This window comes from Anarhichas minor, unplaced genomic scaffold (genome assembly GCF_050575085.1).
Source record: "Anarhichas minor isolate MPS153535 unplaced genomic scaffold, ASM5057508v1 ptg000022l, whole genome shotgun sequence".
Classification (NCBI taxonomy): domain Eukaryota; kingdom Metazoa; phylum Chordata; class Actinopteri; order Perciformes; family Anarhichadidae; genus Anarhichas; species Anarhichas minor.
In genome coordinates this window covers 792226-815876 of record NW_027466468.1, presented here as the reverse complement: position 1 = coordinate 815876, position 23651 = coordinate 792226, and the positions used below count along the sequence as shown (strand labels likewise).

Here is a 23651-nt window from a genome sequence, read left to right as displayed (position 1 = left end):
ACATGTACTCCTCTGCTCTATCCAACAATGGTCACTTTTCCTTCCAGTTTGGCTTGGACACTGGCCGTGAGAGGACACTCACTGACACAGAGAGACGAACGGGAGACAGATGTACGGAAGAGAGAACTGATCTAGGGACAGAAATCTGATCTCATGTTCCTAGGAGCGCTGGAAAGGTTAGCTATAATGCGCAGCTCTTTATATAGTTGTGCAAGACAGAATCTCGGTTGCCAGCTAAGTCGAGGCATGAAGCCTGAATGTTAGCCGTCCGAAGCAGCAACACAACTTTAGGGTGCTTTACAGCCTGTTGCATCACTTTAATGAGCTGCAATGGGAAACACTTATTAGTCTATGTCATTTCCCTCACTTGGTGTTTTGGTGACCCTCCAACAAACAGACATGAATAGAATCTCTCTCTCGCTCTCTCTCTATCAAACTACTTGTGTGTCAGTTAAACTGTCATTGCAGTTTTCTCCCAATACCAAAATACATTAATGGTTAATTATATGTTTTCTCTTAAAATGTCATCTTTTTCTTTCCACATTCAAAAGACTGTGTGACATGAGATCCCCAAACCACACCTTGTGCGTAGAGTAAAAGTTCCCCAGTGATACCTGATCGGGAAATGTGTAAAACTAGACGCCTTGCACATGATAAACTACATAGATGCTCAGGGATAGATGCATGCCAAGGGGATGACTGTCTTTTCTGTAAACTAATCCCTGTTTAGAACAGCCCATTTACCTGGCGTGTGTGTGTGTGTGTGTGTGTGTGTGTGTGTGTGTGTGTGTGTGTGTGTGTGTGTGTGTGTGTGTGTGTGTGTGTGTGTGTGTGTGTGTGTGTGTGTGTGTGTGTGTGTGTGTGTGTGTGTGTGTGTGTGTGTGTGTGTGTGTGTGTGAGAGACACGCCGAAGGCTGTTTATCTGCCGGTCGTATTGTGTGTTCGGAGGTGTGTGTACATTATGAAGGAGGTGTGTGCTTTCGTGTGTGATTGGGGCGTCTCTGTAAAAGTCACAGAGCTCCAGAACATGTGCTCAAACACACTTCATAGGTGTGTTGCTCCATTCGTTTAACTTTGTGCTTTCTTGATTTCAATCAATTTATTGCGTAGACTTTTATTACTCGCTTCCTACTTCCTGCTGTACTATTTACTTTATTGAGAATTTTTTTCCAGGCCAGTTTTTTCCTAAGAAATAGAGAGAGAAGGTGGGAGGAGCCCGACTGAGAAGTGTGCCTCACTCTCTCTCTCTCTCTCTCTCGCACTCACACTCACACACCACGCTCCCTCTTCCATTCTGTCATTGCCATCTCGGCAGAACGGAGACTGTTCATTCCCAGGCACGCTGAATGTAAGGGGGGGGGGAACAGCCCACGTTTGACTTTGTTTAAGACCGATTTCACAGAGGAATATTCTTTTTTCTTCACGATATCCAAAGGATCGGCAAGAACGAGGAAAAGAAAGTAAGATAAAAAGATTTCAAGGATTCCTTCTGCCACTTTTTTCTAATTGAATTGAGAAGCATGTGACAGCCGGTTTTGCCACTGGATTCTTTTAAACAACAGGGTGTGAGATCGTCTTATTTATGTTCCTTTCATGTTGTGATTTTCAGTTTTGCTTTGAGAGACCACATTGACATTAAGCACAATGGTTGCTGGAATGCTGATGCCCCTGAGAGAACTGAGGGCCATCTACGAGGCCCTGTTTAAAGATGGTGTCATGGTGGCCAAGAAGGACAAGAGGCCTCAGACCAAGCACCCTGAGCTAGAAGGTGTGAGCAACCTACAAGTAATCCGCTCCATGGGGTCTCTTAAGTCTCGGGGCTACGTGAAGGAGACATTTGCCTGGAGACATTTCTACTGGTACCTGACCAATGAGGGCATTGTTTACCTCCGTGACTACCTCCACCTGCCCTCTGAGATTGTCCCTGCCTCCCTGCAGAGGATCAGGAAGCCAGCCGCCACCCTGGCCATTGGCCACCGGGCTGCACGGGTCCAATCTGTGGAAGGTCCTACATCTTATGTTCCCAAGCCAGGCCGCAGGGGCGAAGTAGAGAGCCTAGAGTCTCTGACTGAGCGTCAAGGCTACCGCCATCAGATGATGGGTCCCGGAGAAAAAGAGAGCTACTCTGATAGGACCCCCAGGTTTAGGGGTCGTCCGCTGGCTGCGGAACCAGTCAGGCCAAAAGCATCATGGGAAGTGGAGGACCAGCCTCAGCCTCTGTTTAGGAGGGGGAACAGCTTTAAAAGTGAGGCAGCGGTGATGGAGGAGAGCAAGGTAAGAAGAGTCTCTCGTCAGCATGCTGATGTGAGCAGTGAGAAGCCAGCAGCTACATCACAGGTGAGACAAGTGTCTGAAGTCCAAAAGGAGAAGGCACCAATGTCTTTCCAGATTCAGAGAGCAGCTTTGAAACAGGATGTGCCGCAGACCACTCTGACATCAGTGTCCTCCAAGACAGCCCTACCATTAACTGTGGCTTCAGGTGCTGCAACATCAAAGATTACAGCTGAACCCTCTTCTCCTAAAACAAATAAAGAGAAGCTCAAGATCGCTGATGAAAAAGCTTCCAGGAAGCCTGGTTATGTTGTAACAAGCAATTCAGCTATCGCAACGCTTCCTGATTCAAAGATCAAAGAGGAGAAGACACAAAAGGTGATCGTGGATCCGATTACACCTTCAGAGGTCAAGGCTACAGCTGAAATGGCAAATTATAAAGCAAAACCCCAAACAGTTATTAAAATGCCTGCTGCTGAGGAAACCAACAATCTCCTTACTGCCACGGCCACTGCTGCCCCTGTCGTCACCAAACCTGCCACCAAAGATGTCAAGGAAGAGACAACAAAAAAGGGTGTTGATCCAGTTAAATCCACAGAGGTCAAGGCTTCAGCTAAAACAGCAATTGATAACATTAAGGCCCAGACAGTTATCACAATGGCTTCTGCTCAAGAAACTTCCAAACTTCTTACCGACACGGCCACTGCTGCCCCTGTCGTCACAAAGCCTGCCAATAAGGATGTCAAGGGAGAGACAACAAAAAAGGTGATTGTTGATCCAATTAAATCTGCAGAGGTGAAGCCTACAGCTAAAATTGCAACTGATAACATGAAGGCCCAGACGGTTATCACAATGGCTTCTGTTCAAGAAACTTCCAAACTTCTTACCGACACTGACAGGGCTACCCCTGTCGTCACAAAGCCTGCCAATAAGGCTGCCAAGGAAGAAAAGACAAAAAAGGTGATTGTTGATCCAATTAAATCTGCAGAGGTGAAGCCTACAGCTAAAATTGCAACTGATAACATGAAGGCCCAGACAGTTATTACGGTGTCTGCTACTCAGGAAACCTCCAAACTCCTTGCTGCTACTGCCACTTCCACCCCTGTCATTACAAAACTTGTCAATGAAGAGAAGCCTAAAAGAGCAAAGATGAATGAGGGACCTGTTAAACTGGCAGAAGTGAAGACCCCAGTTGAATCCAAAATAGATCACGAGAAGGCCAAGAAAACTGCCGAAGTTTCTGTTACTCAGGAGACCACCAAACCACCACCCGACAGTATCACCAGGAAGTCAGTAAAGGAGATATCTAAAGTAAAAGTCACTCAGGAGCCCATTGATGTTAAAGTGTCCACAGTGAATCTCTCCGCAAAGCCCAAAACTGATGAAGCTCCCCAGAAAACTACTAAGGTGACGGAGTCCTCAGTACTCGAAGTTAAAACTACCATTAGTACAACGACTCTCTCAGCACCTATGGCCGGTACTGAAGACGCAAAACCCGTTAAGGGGAGAGCTACAGAAACAGAGATTATTACAAAACAGGAGAGAACTGATGTAAAGGTGACTCCTCCTGTCCAGAAAGATGAAACAATAGTGCCAGAAGAGGTGCTTAAAGTCTCAGTACAGGGTGTCACATCCCCTCAACTCAGTCAAAATGTTGCCACCACGGAGGTGGTTAGGGAAACCAAACAAATGGTTGAGGGAAGCTCTAAATCAAAAAGGAAGAAAAAGAAATCTCCAGGTGAGAGTTCCAAGATTATCGATGCTGAGGAGCTGCCTGACTTTAAGTTGGAGAAGGAAAAACCCCGTGTTGACAAGACGCCTGAGGAGGTGGCTGAAAATACCCTCCAACCCACACCACTGACTACCTCAGAGCCACTGAGCATGTGTACCAGCATAAAGACTGAGGGACCTGCAGAGAAATATACGGCTCAGGCTAAAATAGATAGGGATGGGGGGGAAATAAAGGAAGTGCCTAAACAAATTCCAGGGAAGCCATTAATGGAAGTCCCTAAACAAACTGAGGACCAGAGTATTTCTAAAGTAGCATCACTGCCATTAGCTCAGATTTCAGCAGTGCCCCCAGTGGAGCTTCCTGACAATGCACTAGTAAAAGGGAAGGTTGAGGGAAGCAGTGTCAGCAAAATAACACATGGACCATCATGCTCTGAGGACGAGTTAAAAGCTAAATTGCCCCACACAGAGTCAGTGAAATCTGAGGGAATGACTGTGACTAAAGTGGAAACAGTGACTATACAGAAAATAACTCAAGTGGAGCTCATACAAGCAAGTCCTAAACCTGAGGGCAAAAGCCCTGCAGCAGCGCCAGAATCCCAGAAACCCACAGACACTAAATCCCTTATAAATACAGGGAAAGCTGCAGAGGAATCTTCAAAGGGAAAAAAGAAAGGAAGAGGGAAAAAGCAGGCTCAGGCAACAGTATCAGACACCATAAACACAAAGCCTGTGCTTTTGCTTGAAGCAGAGGCCTTACCATCCTCTAACATTACACCATTACCCAAGGCTACAGTTAAAGACAGCAATGTCACGACCTCTGAGGTGACTGAACTGAACGTTTCTCCAAAGAAGACTCCCAAAAGAATGTGCAGCGAGGAAGCCAGGCAGTTAGCAGCTGTGCTCTGTGAGGCCACGGCAGACAAAGGGGAGGTGGAGCCATCGGGGCTCTTCGCAGAAAAAATCAAGCGGGAGGTTCCGAAAGGAAAAACATCCTCCACTGCGAGGGAAGCGCCCGCAGCCGGAGAATCAGCGTCAGCAGCACCAGCGGCGAGAGCAGAGGCAGCTGTAGCTCAGGCACAGGCCAGCCCCCTCGGCAAGCAAGAGGAGCCTCCCAGAATTGCACAACATTCAGCCAGTCGGGCAGCAGAGTGCAGCACAGAGAAAAGGCTCTCTTTCGGTAAGGCCTTGAAGCAGGAGGAAGAGAAGAAGAGAGAGTTGGTGGAGGACACACCCTCTGCCACTGCCAAACCCACAGCTGCCCAGCTTGACCAGCTTCACCTAGGAGACACCTGCAAGTCCGAAAACCCTGATACAGACGAAGCAGCCATGAAGAGAAAGATTGTAGTGGTTGAGGAGATAGTCGAGGTGAAACAGGTTATTAGTCCAGAGGACACTGGGGAGCACTCGCCTCCTCCACCTGTGCAACAAGAGGATGAAGGCGAGGAACTGGACATGGATGTTCTGGAAGAAATTGCCATCGAGCGGGCACTTTTGTCAGCTTTGCCGGGGTCCAGGGTGCAAGGAGCCTCACCTGAGGGAACCTGGGACCACTCACTGGATGAGCCAGAGGAGAAGACATGGCCACACTTCGTTGAAGGTTTGTTTGCATGCGTGCCAATTAACCTACTTCCTACCTTGAGCGACTCTCGCTTTGCATGTGTAATTGCTCTCTCAGCTAGGATCCCACCTTCCTTTGAAGTGTGGGAGGTCTTAGGTTGGGTGTTTGATGAGGGCTTTTCTGTTGCCCCTCCACATTGTCATGCATTTAAAGCAGTTCATACTCCGAAGAACATAATTGTCTGTCTCTCACTTCTCTTCTAAAGTGTTATTTGGGGTGATTTGATTACAGTTTATGGCTTAAAGTTACATGCTACAGAGCCTCTACATTTGCGATGTGGACGAGAGGCTTTCTCTCTTTAGGAGTGGTTTCAGTGAGCTGGTGAGAAGAGTCAGTTGAGATGTGGCTGGGATTTAATTATCCGTGTGTTAAAATAGATGAAGTATCGGTAACGCACTGGCAGATTTCCCACTGGCATTATCACATAATCTCAGGTGAACGCTATACTTAAAAGCTGTTTATAAAGCTATACTTGGGCATTAAGTACTAAATGCATCGTACCTATAATTTGCCACACCGTTTACATGCAGAGCGTGTTGCAGTGGCAATTATAATTATTTTTAACAAATGCCAAAAATCACACTGTTTTTTGGGTGGGGAACTCTACACACGTGTCAGTAAATACAGTACTCTCTGGAGCCATCTCTGAGTGTTTGCCAAATAAGATTATGCAGACCTGCAGTCATTCCAACAAGGTGGGGCTGTTTGCTGAGATTCAGCCTCGCCTGTTCCCTTCAGAGATAGTTGTGTGTGAGCTAAAGCCAGAGGCAGGGAGGTGTGGTGCTTTTGGGAGCATTTGTTCCCTTTCCTCCAGTAAGACTGTGTTCTTGGCACTGTTTTATATTCTGTGGTTGTTGCTCTGTTTCTCTTTTCTTGTATTATAGGAGATTGGCATTCCCCTTGCATACTATTATGCAATGGCATGCGTAGGATATGGGAGTTATGTAGACATTGTGATAACAGGAGTGTATGATGGCCTCCTTTTTTTGCTGGATCTGGAAAATAACAGTTCTACAACTCCCTGAAAACGATGCCATTCGATGCTGCGGTTGGTTCTGCTGAAGTGAAACTTATGAATCACGATGAAGCATGTTCATGTGACTCTGGCTTTTGGATGATGGAAAAAGTGATATAACGTTATGTTGACTGTCATGTGCATATGGGTGTATAGGGACTTCACACGGGCGTTGTCTTTTGTGGGTGTGAGCAATGGGACAAAGAGTCAGGAAGTTGGAATAGCTTGCTCACAGCTCTCTCAGGGTGTGTTTATTTGGTTCCACACGTGACAGACGATCTGGATTCAATTAGCAGCCTGGACCCTCGATTCAATCTGTGGTCCTCATCAGGGAAATAATTACCTTCTGCACTTTGATAAAGATATATGTGTGACTCACAGGCACAGAAAACAGCATATGCAACTAATTATAAACAGAACTTGAATTAATTGCTTCAACATTTACAAACAAAACAAACTAATAAATGAAACATTAGGAAAGATTTCAATTTTGTTTTAATTATGGAGTCTGATAGACTATGGTGCTATCAGATGTTGACACAGACGGTGCCAGTCTATCAGATGACCACAGTTTTCGGTGACCCACTGCTGACATCTGCTGTCCATTACCAACCATTGTCATCTGTCACATAGACCAAATGCTGCAGCTGTAATCAGTTTTGATAATGCTCCAGGTTATGCATATTTCACATCACGTAGTGGACAAGCCTTGTTTTCTGTTTGGTTATCAAGCTTTGCATTATCCAGCTTTTTGCACTGTTGCCAAAGCAGTTTCCTTCTAATCTGACCTCAGATATGCTGTTAGACAGGGCAGTGGTTATCACAGGTACAATGTTTAGTGCTGTAAAGAGTGTGGTATTCTTGGTATGTTAGCTAATCAAACAGCTGTCGGCAGACACAGTTACACCCTGAGACATAGTTGTAGTCTAGCATGTCTGCTTTTGTCTTGCTACAATCTGTCTTTCATTGCATCAGTGAGGTGGAAACCAGGAAAAAGGAAATAATTTGAAAAAGTCTTGCGCAACCAAATAATTTAGCTTTCTAGAGAAAGAGAGCTCCTTGAACTGGTTTTGATTTGAAGGGAACGCTTTGACATCACGTGCGGCACTTTTGATTTCTTGAATGGAGGGCGCTGTACGTCCTTTGTATGAAGTGGACACACATGAGAAGGCTGTTTAAACTCTGCCCACACATGGCACCAGGGGCAATTAGACTAAATCACATCCCAGACATGGCAATGAGGTCCTCAATGTTGCTTTTTTTCTTTTTTTCTTCTTCTACCTCTGAAATCATGGCCGATGCATACTTGTGTGATTGGTTAAATGAAGAGCTGCAGCTTTGTGCCTTTCATTATGGCGGCACGTCATTTTGATCTTATGACTCACCCGGACCGTTCTCAAATCCGAGAGTTATAAGCCTGACCTTTTTGAGTTAGAAAAAATAAAAATAAAAGAATTGGGGACATAATTAATGTTCAATCTCATGCTATCTATCAATAGCCTTTGTTGTGAGCTGGCAGCTTAAGAGTCTGCTGCCTCTTTTTGCTGTTGCCCACCAGCGATGTTTTGCTCAAAACAAAGTAAATGACCGTAGCTGCTGTGCCCTATCTTTTACCGCTGACTCAGCCTGCGAAATCGCTTAATATGCTATTGCACCCACAAGTGTCAGAGCATATCGGCCTCCCTTTCATGAAACTGAGACAGAAGCACAGCAAGCAAACATTTTGACAATGAAGAGATGTTGTTGATACATTCAGAATGAAACTTGAGCAGGCGGCTGTAATACTCCAAAGCTGCCGCATCACTCCGGTTAAATCAGGATTTAAATAGAAAACAGGAGTTCAGTTGTCAATAACTTTGTGATATCAGCATAAAAATGTGAGCTTTCTTGGAAGAAGTAAATGATGCAGACGTGGCTACGCCGGTGTAAGGAGAAACCAAAGCGCAATCCTGTCTCATGGGCCAGTTGTTTGCGACCCTCCAACGCGAGAGAGAGAGCGAGCACAAAGTGTTTGATATCAAATTTAACAGCAGCCCATTGAAACATAATGACCAGAGGCTGCACAGTGACGCAGAATCAGAAATCTGTTATAGCAATATAACTAACTGTAGACCCAACCCTGGAAACAAGAGGGATCGATAACATGTGGAATATATTGAGGGTTTGGTCAAGATGGTTATGATGTTAGTCATTTCCCAGAGCACATGTTTGGCCGTATTACAGGGGCTGACTAACTCAACTTCAGTTTTATGAGTGAGTTGGTGGAATAGCTGTAGTTCAGTATTCTGTAAGGGGTTTTTAAGCCTTTATGTCGAATTTGTCTTTTGTGTTTTGACCATTGCTTAATGCGATATTTTCTCAGGAGACCCCACCACCTGTTTAGTCAAGATGGTGTTTACAGAAAATGACGCTCCAGCGGTATACGGGTTTAGATTGAGACAAGAGGTGTATTCCCCTCTGGACGCAAGCTTCGAATAGCTTTCGACCATGTGTCTTAACATGAATGACACGAGTGTGAGGCTCAGTTAAAGGTTCAGGAGTTTGTGGAGGCACATGAGGATGTTCACGGAGGAATTCCATGTGATCCTCCGTAAAGCCCCCCTGTGTGGTTTCTCAGTATAGCTGCCTCACACGGGGCGTCCATCTATAGTGTCCATGTTTTATGAGAGGAGACAATCCCACCTCTACTCTCCAGACACTGGGTGGAATTGCTTTTAGCATTACAGAGAAATGGAACTAATTGTCAACACGGAGCCATATGCATACATCAGAAGCCACTCTAGTTCGAGAATGTTGTGCATTACTGTGATCCAAAAGCAAAAGGTGATGAACACTGGGAGCTAAACTCTCTTCAATCTGTCCATCACTAAACTCTGTGTGTGGCTATTGATAATTATTCCATCAGTCCTAGTTCTCAGTTTTTATTTTTAACTTCGTCGCTATTTCTGTCAAGCGTTACTGCGGTGCCTTTTTCCCTTAATGACACTTAATATATCCAGTCAACCCATCTCATTTACAGTTTAAATGTCAGACGTTTCCGTAAACACTCTTGTTATATGCCAATCATCGTGAGAGGCCTCACCAAACAGTAGAAGTGCAAAAGAACTGCACCAAAGTTATCAAAAGTTAGGAAATCACAAATGGGGATATGACTATATTACGTTACATCACATGTCATGTAGTTTTATCATCGAGAATATAATGTCCCAATGATGCCTCTAGCATATGCTGCGAATATTTTGAGAGCTGTGACTTAACTTCACAGATAAACCTGCGGTCGTCATCCTCCTCAAAGAGAAACAGGGAGTGAGGGAGGGAGGCTTCTGTTTGTGGAGTTTGTCTCTAGTGGGCGAGTGCAGCCAAGTGTCCCGCCAGAGCACTTCCATCAGTTTCTAACTGTGACACTGTGTGATCATCTGGCTTTGGTGGGTATTTATAACCCTCAGTCAGCTCCAGCCCCCCCCCCCCCTCTCAGTTCTCAGAGCCCCTCGCCCCTGCCACCCCCACTCCCTCGCCCCTACCCTGGCGTGTCGTGCCTCCTCCCCTGGCCACGGGAGAGCAGGCTGACGGATCCAAGCAGCAGGCGCAGCCTGTCAAAATACAGCACAACAGAGAAACGAGGCGGTTCAGAGCGAACAAACAGGAGCCTCTCCTGTCCTCTTCATTCCCCCTCTGTAAAGCTCTCCTTTTCGTCGCCCTCGTCCTCCTCTTCCTCCCTCTACCGCCTCTTAGATGAAGATCATACCTGGTAGGTCCACAGAGTGGGGTTGCTGTGGCGTGTCTGTCTGTGTCTAACTGCGTTTTGTCCGTCTGTGCCGCTGACCGTCGGTGAATTGTTGATTTTGGCGAACGCCCCGTGTGAAGTTGTGTTGTCGTTAGGTGGGACCGCTGGAACACCACAGACGCACACTTCTAACAAAGAGAAACCTTCAGCACAGATTCTATTCCAAATTTAAACATGTCTACAACGTGACTGACTTGAATCATGAGCTTGGCTGGCTTCTGTATTTTCCTTTATTTGATGGTATGCAGATAGTGGGTGAGGGCAGGGGTCGAGGAGAGAAATGTCCCCTTCCTTTCCGCTTACTCTCTTCAGGAGCTGTCTTTCCTGTCAATCATGACATCTGATGGGCGTCAACACGCTGGGGTGACTCACACAGACTATATTTTATTCATTTTCTGAGAGAGGGCTATTTTAAATTTGTAGTTATTCTTACCTGTTTACCATCACTGCGTCACTGTTTCTTAACACAGTCATCACTTGATGCTTCAAGATACTTAATAATGGCGATTCCTTTGATGGGTGTTGTAGTAATCACAACGTCCTTGTAGGTGGACTGTATCAATACCTGTCATTGCTCAAATGGGTTTCACCCTATTCTCCAGAAACTGGTGATCTGCCAAGAATGCAGATGACGAGCCCATCCGGCGCGATGACCTGAAGTAGCTGTTGCAAGATTGAGTGATTGACAGAGGTGCATCTGATAAGCAACACAGATTAACCATAGCTATTTTTCTTCATGCTTAATTGATACAGAAATAAGCTTAAACCATTCGAAATAGATATTTATCCAGAAAACAAGTGTATTTGCTCTTTTAACACTGTGCTTAGGAAAAGAAACAACACATTTCGTAATGTGATAAGTTGCTCTGACTGTATAGAACGCATCTGTCAGGCAAGTGTTCAAAAAACAGCTGAACAAATCAGGAGAAGCAGACCAGACCCTCAGTAATAGCCGTAGTCTGGAGCAGCTAGGAATGCGTCCTTTTTTCTTTCTTTTTTAAAATGTCCCCGCCACACCCTCACCGATCCACTCCCCCCCTCCTCCCTCCCAATAAAAGCCCACCTGTCACCACAGTCCGGGCTCATCGCCTGAAACCCTCTTACTTATCTCTATTTATCCAAACAAATGCCTTCAAGCCCCCCAGGACCCACTCTCCCCGCCCTGGTGGTTTTGGGGCACTTAGTCACCCTGATTTTATTCTGGCGCTTGAGACAACACAAGAGGAAAGGTGAGAGAGGTGATTTTGTAAAGGTTCAAAAAGCAATGAGAGTAACGTGAAAGTTTAAGCCGCTAAATGCTGACTTTGGTGCTAATACTGTGGCAGCAAGATGTTTAGCATATTTGTCATTTTGCCTGCGTCTTATTTGTTCTATTTACACTTGTTTCTTTATTATTATAGATTTTTTGATCTGTACAGGTCATATTTCTGACACTGAGAGGTCACACACACATCTTCACATGTGGTATGTTTACCTCGCGCATTAGTCACGTTCATGTGCAACCTTGAGACCTGTCCGCCGTTGCACACTGTGACCGGTCGGAGGTGCCACCAGGCCTTTCCGTGCCAGTTTCGCAAAGTGGCTGCTCTTACTCGCAGCGGCAAAGAGATTAGTCCCCATTAGGCTCAGACAACGTTGGAGGCCTTCTCTATTTGGCTCTTGTCGCAGTTGCCCTCAACACTGATGGCCTGACATGTCACAGTGCATTGACACAAACCAGTCCAGACTACGTGGAGCTGAACTTAGCTCATTTTCTCACGTAAATGAGTGCTTGTGTAACAATTACTTACTGGGTCCCTCCCAAACCTGTCTAGTCAAGTTTGGTTACGGCTCAAAGGGGTGGGGTGGGTGTGTGTGTGTGTGTGTATTCTTGCTGGTGGGTGTCCTCTAGTTTCTTCAGATTGATGAATTGCTTTCTCTTAGCACTGGTTTAGTACACAATCCCCAAACTGGCTGCCAGCCTTTGAACTGACAGACAGCCGTACAAATGAATCCAGAAATGAATCCAGAAATCTGCTCCCCACAGACTGTAGATAAAAAATAAGCTGTCTGATCCTGCGATTTCGCATTAGTCTTTGATTGCAACATTTTGATGTGTTCCTCACAAGTTACTCAATGACTTACCTTGAGTTTTGAGCCATGCTAGCATGTTGTGGCTCAAATTTTTGTCTTTTTCCACCTTGCTTTTGACTGAAATATCTCAACAACTATTGGGTCCATTGCCATGGAATTTTGTACAGACATTCATGGTCCCCAGAGGATGAATCCTACTGACTTTAGTGATCCCCTGACTTTTCCTCGAGCTGTATGGTCACAATTTAAATTTGTCCAACCCTGCCTTTCATCAGACTTAGCTGTGTGTTCAGTGCTAATTAGCAAATGGTAGTAAGCCAGCACATTGAAGTAAGATGCTGAATGTGCTTGACAATATACTTGCAAAACCTCCGAACGTTAGCATCGTCACTGAGACCATTTATCTACGGACACACATATCAAAAGAGCAGGGGTGTCACCTAAGCATTGGTATCTTATCTAATCTGAGATAGCTGTAATTCAAAGGAAGGTGACTGTGGTGAGGGACTAATTATGGGGAAACTGGGCTGACCATGCTGAAAAGATACAAATATAGTATACATTGTGCCACTTGAAGTTTTGCAAACACATTTTTCCTAAAGAGATATACTTGATATGCTAAACATCCAATCTTGGCTGTTATACTGTTGTTTCCATGACCCTGACGTTACCCTGCTATCCGCTAATGTTTTATCGTCAGAGATACTGAAGACTTAATGCAGCTGCTGTCCCTGGTAATCTGTGCTCTTGGAGCTTTCCGGTCTTAGCTGTCCCCTTTTCCCTGGCATCCATTCCGCACGATGACAAACTCTGTCCTGTAGTTAGCCACTCAGCTCGAGCTATCGCATGTTACAGCGGTGAGAGCAGCTTCGACTTCTAGTCAGATGCACCGCACTGTGCTGTGCGCGCAGAGGTGAGAACACGGATCTGAACATGCCCCACCGACCATGTTGGAATGAGGTCAGCTGAAAGGTTGGACTGTAAATACTCTGTCACACACAAGGTGCATCACTCGGCATTCTCTCGCTGAACTTTGACCTTTCTTCTGTGTTTGTCCCCCTGGAGTCGCCCGAGGAAGGGATATACCAAAGCAGATTTTCGCAATCCATCTCTCTTAGCTGAGAGTTGAGAATGTGTCAAGTTATTTTTTTACAATGCTGGTAAAAGGTAACATCCTGTTAGACATGCTAAGGCCACATATGCCATTTAAATCACACAAACTGCCAAACAAATGCTTTAAGAGATGAATGTAAGGCACACACACAGAGCTGTATGGGCTGTGGTGGTTGAGCTCTGGCTCTGGCTTTGGCCTGGTTTATGGAAAAGTCAGCATTCTTCCTGGAAACAACCACAACTCCTACTCTGAAGTAACCCCGCTACTTTACTGTACACACACACCAGTGTGTGTGTGTGCGTTTCTTTTTCCAGCCCTCATGAGTATATATAAAACACCACCGTGACTGGCTCTGATCAACCAGTGGGCATGAGTCATAAGATAAACAGTGAACTTGTGCCTCATAGGAACCCAAAGGGGCTGTGGATACATTTCGTATGTCCTCTGGGAATAGTAAACAAACCCAGATGAGACAGAAAGACACATGGAGCACATGCATTCATTATTCATGAGCAGCACTGGGACCGTGGATACACATCCGGTCCTGTGCTGGGAGTTTATTTAGACCTCTTGTGACCTCCATCAGGGATTCTTTCGGTACTCCTTGGGGCATAAAGTGCAGTGACACCAACAGTTTACTTAAACTGTCACTTTCTAACTACGGTCTTTGTATGCAGTTATAGTGATTAATGAAGGACAGAAAACATAATTTCTGAGTCAAATAAACAAAGTGTGATTGCAGGTACATGTTCAAAGTTTCTTGAGTCATTTTTCTTGACTTTTTTTCAGACGGTGCCTGAATTCATTGCCCCTTTCTCTAGTTGACCAGTCTGTCTGTTCTGTTCTAGTGGCGTCACAAAACCAAAATTCTGACCTCGGTATGATACAAAACCTTAACGTGCTTATCTGGATTTATAGTTTAACATTTTGGAAAATTAGCTGATTCCTTCTCTTGCTGAGAGTTGGAAGAGATAAGATTGATCAATTTGAAGCTACAACGAGTTAGCTTGTTAGCATGAAAACTGGAAGTACGGTGAAGCAGCTAGCTCGGCTCAGTCCAAAGGAAATATAGATCTTGGGCGGACACAGTGTCTTTCTTGAGTGTCGTCACCGTGAGGTTGCAGTCAGCCGAGACTCTGCAGACAGAGTAACTGTGCCTGGCCAAGAAATAATACTGCATATGTCCAGGCTAGCTGATTCCCTCGGTCTTCATGCTAAGCTAAGCTTACCGGCTGCTAAATAAGGAGTGTGGTGTCAATCTTCTAAACTAGCTAGAAAGCAAATAAGCGTATTTCCTAAAACGTCAAATATTCCTTTAATACTTTCCTTGAATTTTGAAGCTTAAAGGACAAGAAGTGGCTCGCACCAGTTCGTCAACTAGTTTTGATGAACTGATATGACGATATCAAAGATTTATTTATGATTTATAGCCATCCCTTTAATATAAATGGTTGTATTAGAATATTATGGCCAATGTTGCATTACTAATCTCTTTTGTTTGCCATATATTCGGCTCATATCTCAGATTTCAATTTCCAAATTGCAGCTCTGTCCATTCTGAGGTTGCAAGGCTATGATGCCACCTCAATTAAATTCCAGACACTATTAACACAGCCTTGAAAGTCTTGAATTTGGCATTCTTGAATCCAGTTACATTGCATATCGCACTGAAAACGTGTTATCAGCAACAGATTCTTCAGGTCAACAGGATGATGTTTGCTGTAAAAAGACTACAAGGAGGCCTTCCTAAAAATGCTCCCTCTGCGAGTGACTGTGGTCATAATGTTAGGAGATCAGAGAGCATCCCGTGTGGTCCTGGGTTAGAGGTCAGCATCCTGTAGATCACAGCACATTCAGGTCACTTTCCCTTTCAAATGTGACCTAAGAAGAGCTCAGCTGTGCCCTGTCGTAAATTGTCACATGCTAAAGTTGACTTGGCATAACACAGTCAGCGTTTGTTGTTTGTGTTTTTATTGTATTCAAACATATCATTCCTTATGAAAGTTCTGCAGCTGAGAGTGTGTTCTTGGATTGATTCTAGAAAGCCCAGAGGAGAGAAACTATTATTAATAATATCACTGAAGAATTGTCACTGTTGTTCCAGGGCTGCATCAAACCTGCCAAGTCACATACGACAACACACCCTTAGGATTTTAAATAATTCCACTTTTTACTGCCAATGTATCCAAAAATGCACCAGCTGGCACTGTGTCTGGAAGACAGATCTTGCATCTGGCCCCTAATGGCCACATTATGGGATCATGTGCGAGGGCCCTGTCTGAGATGGGCTCATATGGAGAAAGCAGATATTTGTACAGTAAGATGTGTTGTGCAGGTGAGTGGAGAGACCTGACGTGCATTATTGACTGGATTAGGTAGGAGTGAGTTTGTTGTTTTCAGTGTGGTGAAACTACATGGTTGTTACTGCCAGAGAGACTGAACACAGTTAAACGTTTTAGGTGAATCTGCTTTATTGTATTCAAGTATTTAAATTATATTTTGTTAAAAAGTGTATAGTTGTTCCCATTGTTACATTTTGTAATACTACTACCAATAATAATAATAATTATATTTATTATAATGCACTAGTCGTATTGTTTTATGAAATAGAAATGAATGAATGGCATAGATGGACAGAGAGGGTGTCCATTTGTGTGTGTGTGTGTTGTTTGTTGCGTTACCTTGGATGTCATCGTTGAACGTGCAGTACTTGTTGCACTACTTGCTCAGCAGCTGGAAAACCTTCATATTTGCAAAGTACTCAAATTGAGTCCGACAGTCTGTTCTATACCTGAATAAAATAAAGGATAACGGAGATAATTGTTTTTTGAAAGGAGATATGCCGTTTAATATACTTTTGTACACTCTCAAACACACACACACACACACACACACACACACACACACACACACACACACACACACACAGACATAAACACAAATAGAGAGCAGCCTCTGCTTTCCATTTATTTCAGTCCTGACGGGGGCGCTCTCTCACAATACACTACAAGTTATAGAAATGGGTTGAATCACTTTTCTGAACAGCTGTATCAAAAATCATATCAAATTCAATATAGAGGAATATTTTGTTTCCTTAGGAGTTGTGTCTTCAGATGAAAATCAAAGCCACAGGACTACTCTCCTTGGAGTGTTTTGTAATACAATGAGGTGCTGAGAGATTTGCCTCCTGGCTGCTGCAATAAACCCCACAGTGAATTGAAGCTGTATCTCACGCAATGCATATGTTACGACCATCAACAAGCACTTGTGTTACATACCTGTGTTATGATAAGGGGGGAGGCGACACAACTATGGGAGCTGTCTCTCTAAATCCACACTGAGGTGTGGTAACATGTCTGAAGATAATAAAAATAAGTTGTATAATGCCAAAGAAATTCAGTCATTTTATTGGCTCATGTCTTGTCGTAAATGAGTAACTAAGATAGATATGAAGTGGTCGTTATGGTCGGCATTATCTTTATTAACTAGATAAAAATCAGCATGACCACCAGGATAGCGTCAGCTTTTATCTAAGAAATGTTATATAGGCCGGAAATATCTATACATGAGAACAAAGCGTTTATCTTCTGCATAACCAACGGGTCTAATTATGACTAATCATGACAACATAAACACTATCTTTCTTACCATCTATATTTCACAATTATATTATACTACTATAGAGAGTGACAGGACATCAGTGTGTAAGTAATTAATTACTTTATCAGAAAATCCTTCTTAAAGCAAATTGTTGTTTTGCTGTTGTGTAACATGATTATGAAAAACCAACATTATTTTTTTTTTCTGAAGGTTTTGCATCAAGGGGGTTGTTTAAGTTGATATAGTATTTAGTAATTCATCTTATTCCTACTTTTCGATACATTTTTTCCCTATATATTTTACCCCAGTAAAAAAAAAAGTACCGTATTTTGATGTCAGATATCCATAACAAGCTTGCAATGTTATTGGGAGAAAACTATTTGTTTTCCTTCTATTCATTATCTTTTTAAATAGTTGTCTCTCTTCTCATCTCCCCCTAGTCCATAGCCTCATAATTCTACTGGGGAAGAGTTTGGGCGCGGTTGTGCTCCGGCGCCATCTAGTGGTGAGAACAATGTCTCGCCTTCTGCCAGTGGGGGGGAGAGCAGCGTATTGGGTGGAAGATGGCGTTTTCCTTTCCCCCGTCAAATCGGTCAGTTATGGGAGACTCCTGTGTCTAAAAATACAGCTATGAGTAAGAGTCAGTCACAGCTCCCACTGCACATGCTTCTGTATGTTTATAGCTGTTGTCATAGAAACATGCTCAACTTCCCCTTTTTTTCCCCACATCTGCAACGGTAAGATGGCATATGGAAATACCGCATGTCATAATGATGGATTCATCGAACACATGAGAAAAGGGGAACCTACAATATTCAGCTTTCAGTTTATTAAAAGCTCTGATATTCCGTAGAGCTTCTTATAACAAATACAACATTTAACTGAGTAGTTTTTGAAGTACTTTTAGTAATTCCTCTCTCTTTTTAACATGAGTGTTTAAGTTGTAATTTTAGTAAAAATCCATTCTAATATTTCCATAGAAAAAAAAAAAAAATGTTGCTGCTACTTTATCACAGATGAATGGATTCACTGTGTTCGGTTTTGAGGTAAAACATTTAATTGATTAATTGGGTAGTCAATTTACAGAAAATTAAATTGGCAACTATTTTGTGATTTGTGATCCTTAATTGTCACTTTCCAAGCAAAAGTGCCAAACGTTAATTGTTACAGCTTCTATTAGGAGGTGCTTATTATATATATGAAAGTGAGATGATTAACTTTAGGTTTGGGGATCCCACTTTGTTTGGAATAGGAGAAGAAGAGCGGTGATAGATAGGCTATAGCTGAACAGCAGTATGCAAACAGGATAGGACAAAGACGGCATGTATATTTAGTGCTTTTATTGAGGTCAAAAATTTCCCTATGGACTGAAGTAAACAAGGCAAGGAAAGTTGGTGGTCATAACCATGTCCAAACCCACAGTCATGGATATTTCAAATGTATTTATCATCTCTGAAAATGCTGCTCTGACTCAAAACACCACTAATGCTGCTGTAAATATTTACATTTAGGCACTTTATTTAGTAAATTTATATGAAATAAATATTACAAATTGTTCTTTAACTCAGAGAAATAAGAAACATAATGCAATTTTTAATTCAATTTGACTTATTTCGGCAAAACAATTATAAGTTGCTTTCTTCATGTCTTATTTGATATCTACATGTTCAGCCAGGTGACTTAACTGTGTTGCTCTCGCCTGCAGAGGGAGACACATGCAGCTTTAAACGCTGTCCTCTCAGCCACTGGAACTGCAGCTACCTCAGCTATTCACCCCCATCAGCCTGTTGCAATTGATTTCTCCAACTTAAACATTAGCAACTGTCACAATCCCAGATGTTGCTCTTTCCACAGAGGCTTCCAAAGGTCAGCGCTGAGCTATTTTAAAACTCAGCTGTCGAGGCGGATCCAGAGGCCCGTTAAGTGGGTTTACAGCTTCATCGTTAGATCTAATCCTAACAACATAATCTAGAGTCTGCTGACGGGCTGGAGATCCTTGTGGATAATAACTGGACATCGCATCACGGCACAATGGCTCGTTCGTTTTGCTCGACTGAGAAACAGGCCACCTATGACGGTGTATTATCAGGGAGTCTGTGTTTTGCTTTTAGATTTTTTGGGTTTTCAATAGAATAAATTAATTCATGCAACATTATTAAAAAAGGGCCATTAAAATGTTTTAAATTCAGTGCGCCACATGCTGGCTTTGCATTCACTGCGTAGCAGAAATCTGATCCGGCGTGCACTGTGATTCAGGTGGTAGCTATCTGCCCCTCCTCCTCCTCCTCCTCCTCCTCGTCCTCCTCCTCCTCCTAAACAACTGAGGTGATAATCCAGGGTGTGTTTAGGCTGCTCCTAGTTTTATTAACATTCCTTTCCCTGCGGGGTGTGGTGGCCAGATATCGCAGTAAATACACTTTCACCTGAATTGACCATGAGTGACTGAGACATTAAAGGGAGGGATAGAAGAAAAAAAGAAGAGAAGTAGAGCAAATCCTTTGTGTTTTTTTCCATCCTCTACGATGAAAGGTGTTGTCCATCCTCCCTCTGTGTAAACCCTTAAAGTTGCTCTGCGGTTCAGCACTTTCAAAAGCCATAATGACATATTCTTAGAATTCCTTTGTCCTGTAATGTGTTGGCTTGGTTTGGGAATGGAGTCCCCAGTGCTTAAATACAGGTCGTTCAAGGCTACAAGCTCAGCCCTGTGTTTGTAAAGTAAGTACAGTATGCCTCTAATACTGACAAACAACATCGTGTGTTTTGTGTAGTTTGATTCAAACAGATTGATGCCAAAGGATAGAGTTAAACCTAAGTGATTTTAGCTCGCCGGATCCATCGTCTCTTTTTCTACTGTACTGCTGCGGTAATAGCGATAAACAAGTCCTATCAAAGGCACGCATGAGTGATTACAAATGTAATTGTCACAGATGCATGTGAGGTTACCTTTATACAGGATCACAAAACAAAAATGGTTTATGGGGACTGTGGTTTTCAGGACCACAAGGACCGGTTTGGGAACCAACACATGATGTTGGTGGTCAGATTTGTTTATGGTAATTATTCCAAACCATTTTCACAATGATACAGTATCTTGTTTGTTTAGCCTACAGCCACGCCAGCAGCTCTGATAGGCGGCATTCATGCACGGTGGTGCTTTGAGCTAAATGCTAACGTCTGCAAGCTAGCATGCTCACAAAGACGATGCTAACATGCTGATGTTTAGGAGGTGTGATGCAGGGTATCCCACGCTTAGCATCTTAGCTTAGCATTTGCCAGTCAACACAAATTAGAGCTCAGGCTGATGGGAGTTATGAGTTTTGCAGGTATTAAACCAAAGTATTAGACGAATAGAGATTTTGACCTGATGGCGACTGAAGATCACCAAAGTGGTTTACCGACTGAGCAACCAACTGACATTTCCATCTCTAGCCTCTTGCATGGCTAAAACAAAATGGCTACAAACAGAAAGCTATCTGTAGACTGGGAAAATAAGACTTTTAAAAGCAATGCTAGAAGTCCCAATTTACCCAAACCCAACCTCTAAAAATACCCTGCTAGCATGTAAATAGATAGTAAGTATCCGTGTGGGAAGAAGGAAACCCTAGTTCCCTGTCACTTCCATCATTGGAAAAAAATGATCAAACTTGTCATTGAGAAAGAAAATACTTCCTCCTCTTACTTTCACCAAGCTCTCTCCGCTCATATATAAAAAGCCCAAAACTGTTCCATCTGGTTTTAATGAAGCCAGACGAGGCAGCAGTGTAATAAGCATGTTGAGACCTTAATGATATGCCTCCTTTTTTAGTGGAAAGATCTCATGACTAAGATGTTCCACACGTTCTTTCGCTCTCGCCTGTTCCCTCTCGGGTCTCCCGCTAGTGTTGCCCGTGAGGTTCAGAGAGCTCTAGTAGGTGTCGGTGCGTGTTTCACTGCCAGAACGCCACCGAGTTCTCCGTTACCGTCTACTGTTGCTTCTGCATCTCAGATAACCGGGACAACAGTTATTATTCTGTTCAATTTTAATTCCATTCTATTCTACACTGTATATCGTTAAGGAGAAACTTTATAGACCTTTCGCTGTTCTCATTCCTTAAAGTGTTACATGCTCCAACTATTTGATTCAAATTACAGCATGTATAGTGTCAGGCTGCGAGGTTAAATGCAAGTTCAACAATAAATTCTGTGTTCGGCATGATTCCGTTCCTTTAATTGCCTTACCACATACCACTCCTTAATTCCTTAGCTTGCCTAGACATTGTGTGGACCTACAAAGGTGTGTCTCCGAAATGTGCTAACGTGGCTCGAAATGAGTCAACGCTCACACACACCCACACGGACACACGTACCCTGACACATGAAGCACCTTCATGTTCCTACAGGTCGCGTTCAGCACTCAGCGCTCTGGGAGAAGAAGTGGTTTTGGATGCCTGATTAAATCATGTCAGTCGGGGAGGGGGCGATACGGTATTATTAGTGCTAGAGGGGCGGGACACACCCTGCCCTCAAGCTTACCTGTCAGCACTAGCCGTATAGGGGACCACTATGGAGGAACTTTGTGTAACTAAGCCCCAAACTCCTCGGATAAACTCTGAATACATGCAGGAACTGTGTGCTGGAGAGACACTTAAAAGCAAGAGTGACTTTGGAAATGAGAAACAACACAATCTCCCTTTCACAAAAGAAAAGTTAAAGTCATAAGTAATATATATGCACCATGCTTCTACAGCCTCTCTTGGTCTGGCATGACCAGTAGTTTACAGTGGCTAAATTAGACTAATATTAGCTATATTTACGCAGACGTTGCTCTGTAGTAATCTGCCATTACTGACTCACTGTACTGACTGTTTGCCTCTTCTCTACTTCTGCTACATTTGAACAATTTAAAAGAACATTTGATGACAGTACTTGTGGTTTGGATTTTATGACTGATTGATTAGTTTAAAGTTTATTTTGTGCTGTTTTTCTGCAGATTAATCTATCATGGAATATAACTTTGCATCCAGTGTGACCCTTGAAATATGTTTCGAATGGTTATTGACAAAAACCCAGAATAATAATCTTAAACAGCATTCAAGCAATGCCTCCTGTTTTCCCTTTGCTGTTCTAAACACTGCCTGCCTGCTCCTCCTCCTCTGGATAGCAGGAAGTAACGCATCTGATGTTCGCCAATTTGTTAGGATTAGCCACCACAAAGCAGGAAATGTGCAGTCAGGCTGAGAAAACAATGGTGGCGGCGACTGAACGGCCAAAGAAACTAGCTCCGGCTGCAGTTACAAAAACAACTTTATCAAAGAGGCAAAATATCTTCACAGAGCTGGAGATAAGCTTCAATGAAGTAGTGAGAAATGCTTTGCGACAATGACAACTTAAACACAGATGCTCAGACGTGTGTGTGTCGACTTCTCAGAGCAGCCTGTCATCGCGCACATTCACAAGCGTGCTCAAACACTGAGCTATGAGCTGCTGTATCTCTCTGTAAAGCAGTGATGTTCAGGGTGTGGTCATCCATCGCTGTCTGGAATCCAAATCAGCCCTTCCCAAAACTATCTCATCCCCCATCGCTTCTCTTTTCTTTTCTTTTTTCTCGTCACAGTGAGTAACTCCTAATGTGAGATGTCTGAGTAATGCTGTGACTAAGTAATGATTAATCATGAGGTTGTGTGTTGGTGTGTACGCGAGTGTTTGACTGAAAATAATAACTTTTTTTTAAACTTGTTGTATATCTGTTACTTCTGTCACTAGATTGTACATCATTTATTAATGTTCTATTCAGTGCAATATAAATTCTTAAAAAGTAATCGGCACAGACTTTTTTTATTACACCTTGAGACTCAGCTTGTGTGTGTGTGTGTGTGTGTGTGTGTGTGTGTGTGTGTGTGTGTGTGTGTGTGTGTGTGTGTGTGTGTGTGTGTGTGTGTGTGTGTGTGTGTGTGTGTGTGTGTGTGTGTGTGTGTGTGTGTGTGTGTGTGTGTGTGTGTGTGTTTTCTTGCGCAATGAAGCAATAGTCCATGCAGCTAGGTTACCACTCCTCGGCAAGGCACGGGCACGCTGCAAGAGGAAGAGGTGTGTTTAGAGCCCCGCCCACCATGTCCTCCACACACTAGCGCCCACTAAATACACACTCGCTCATCCCACACAAGGACAGGCCCAGACTTCATAGCCCACAGGCACCATTTGCTATGAAAGGGATAGAGTGAGCGAGAGCAGAAAAGAAAGAGAGAGAGAGAGAAAAAAAGAAAAGAAAGAGGGGCAGAGTCGAACCCAATGAGGGAGTGAGGAGTTTGAGAGGCAAAGGAGAGGGAGAGACATCATAGGTCTGTGAAGTGCTGAGTGGATTGTGGCCACAGGACTGCATGCTCCGGGACGAACCCGAGGGACAGAGGGACAGATAGACGTGAGAAAAGCAGAAGTTTGCTCTCAAGGGCGAAAGCAGCCGAGGATA

General features: G+C 43.6%; 1 protein-coding gene across 1 annotated transcript; it reads left to right on the top strand.

The window, feature by feature from the left end:
• Window positions 1–1644: 1644 nt before the first annotated feature.
• LOC142955128 (small ribosomal subunit protein eS10-like) lies at window positions 1645–23481 on the top strand. The gene is made up of 2 exons (XM_076096510.1): window positions 1645–2060; window positions 23408–23481. The coding sequence occupies exons 1-2, from the start codon at window positions 1645–1647 to the stop codon at window positions 23475–23477; spliced, it is 486 nt and encodes a 161-aa protein (XP_075952625.1). The 3' UTR covers window positions 23478–23481.
• Window positions 23482–23651: the final 170 nt, after the last annotated feature.

What these genes read in the sequence shown, in the direction of transcription:
- LOC142955128 (XM_076096510.1), top strand. Translation starts at nt 1,645, where the DNA reads ATGGTTGCTGGAATGCTGATGCCCCTGAGAGAACTGAGGGCCATCTAC. An exon ending in GGCGAAGTAGAGAGCCTAGA is followed by an intron (nt 2,061 to 23,407) that starts GTCTCTGACTGA and finishes GGATAGAGTGAG; the next exon opens with CGAGAGCAGAAAAGAAAGAG.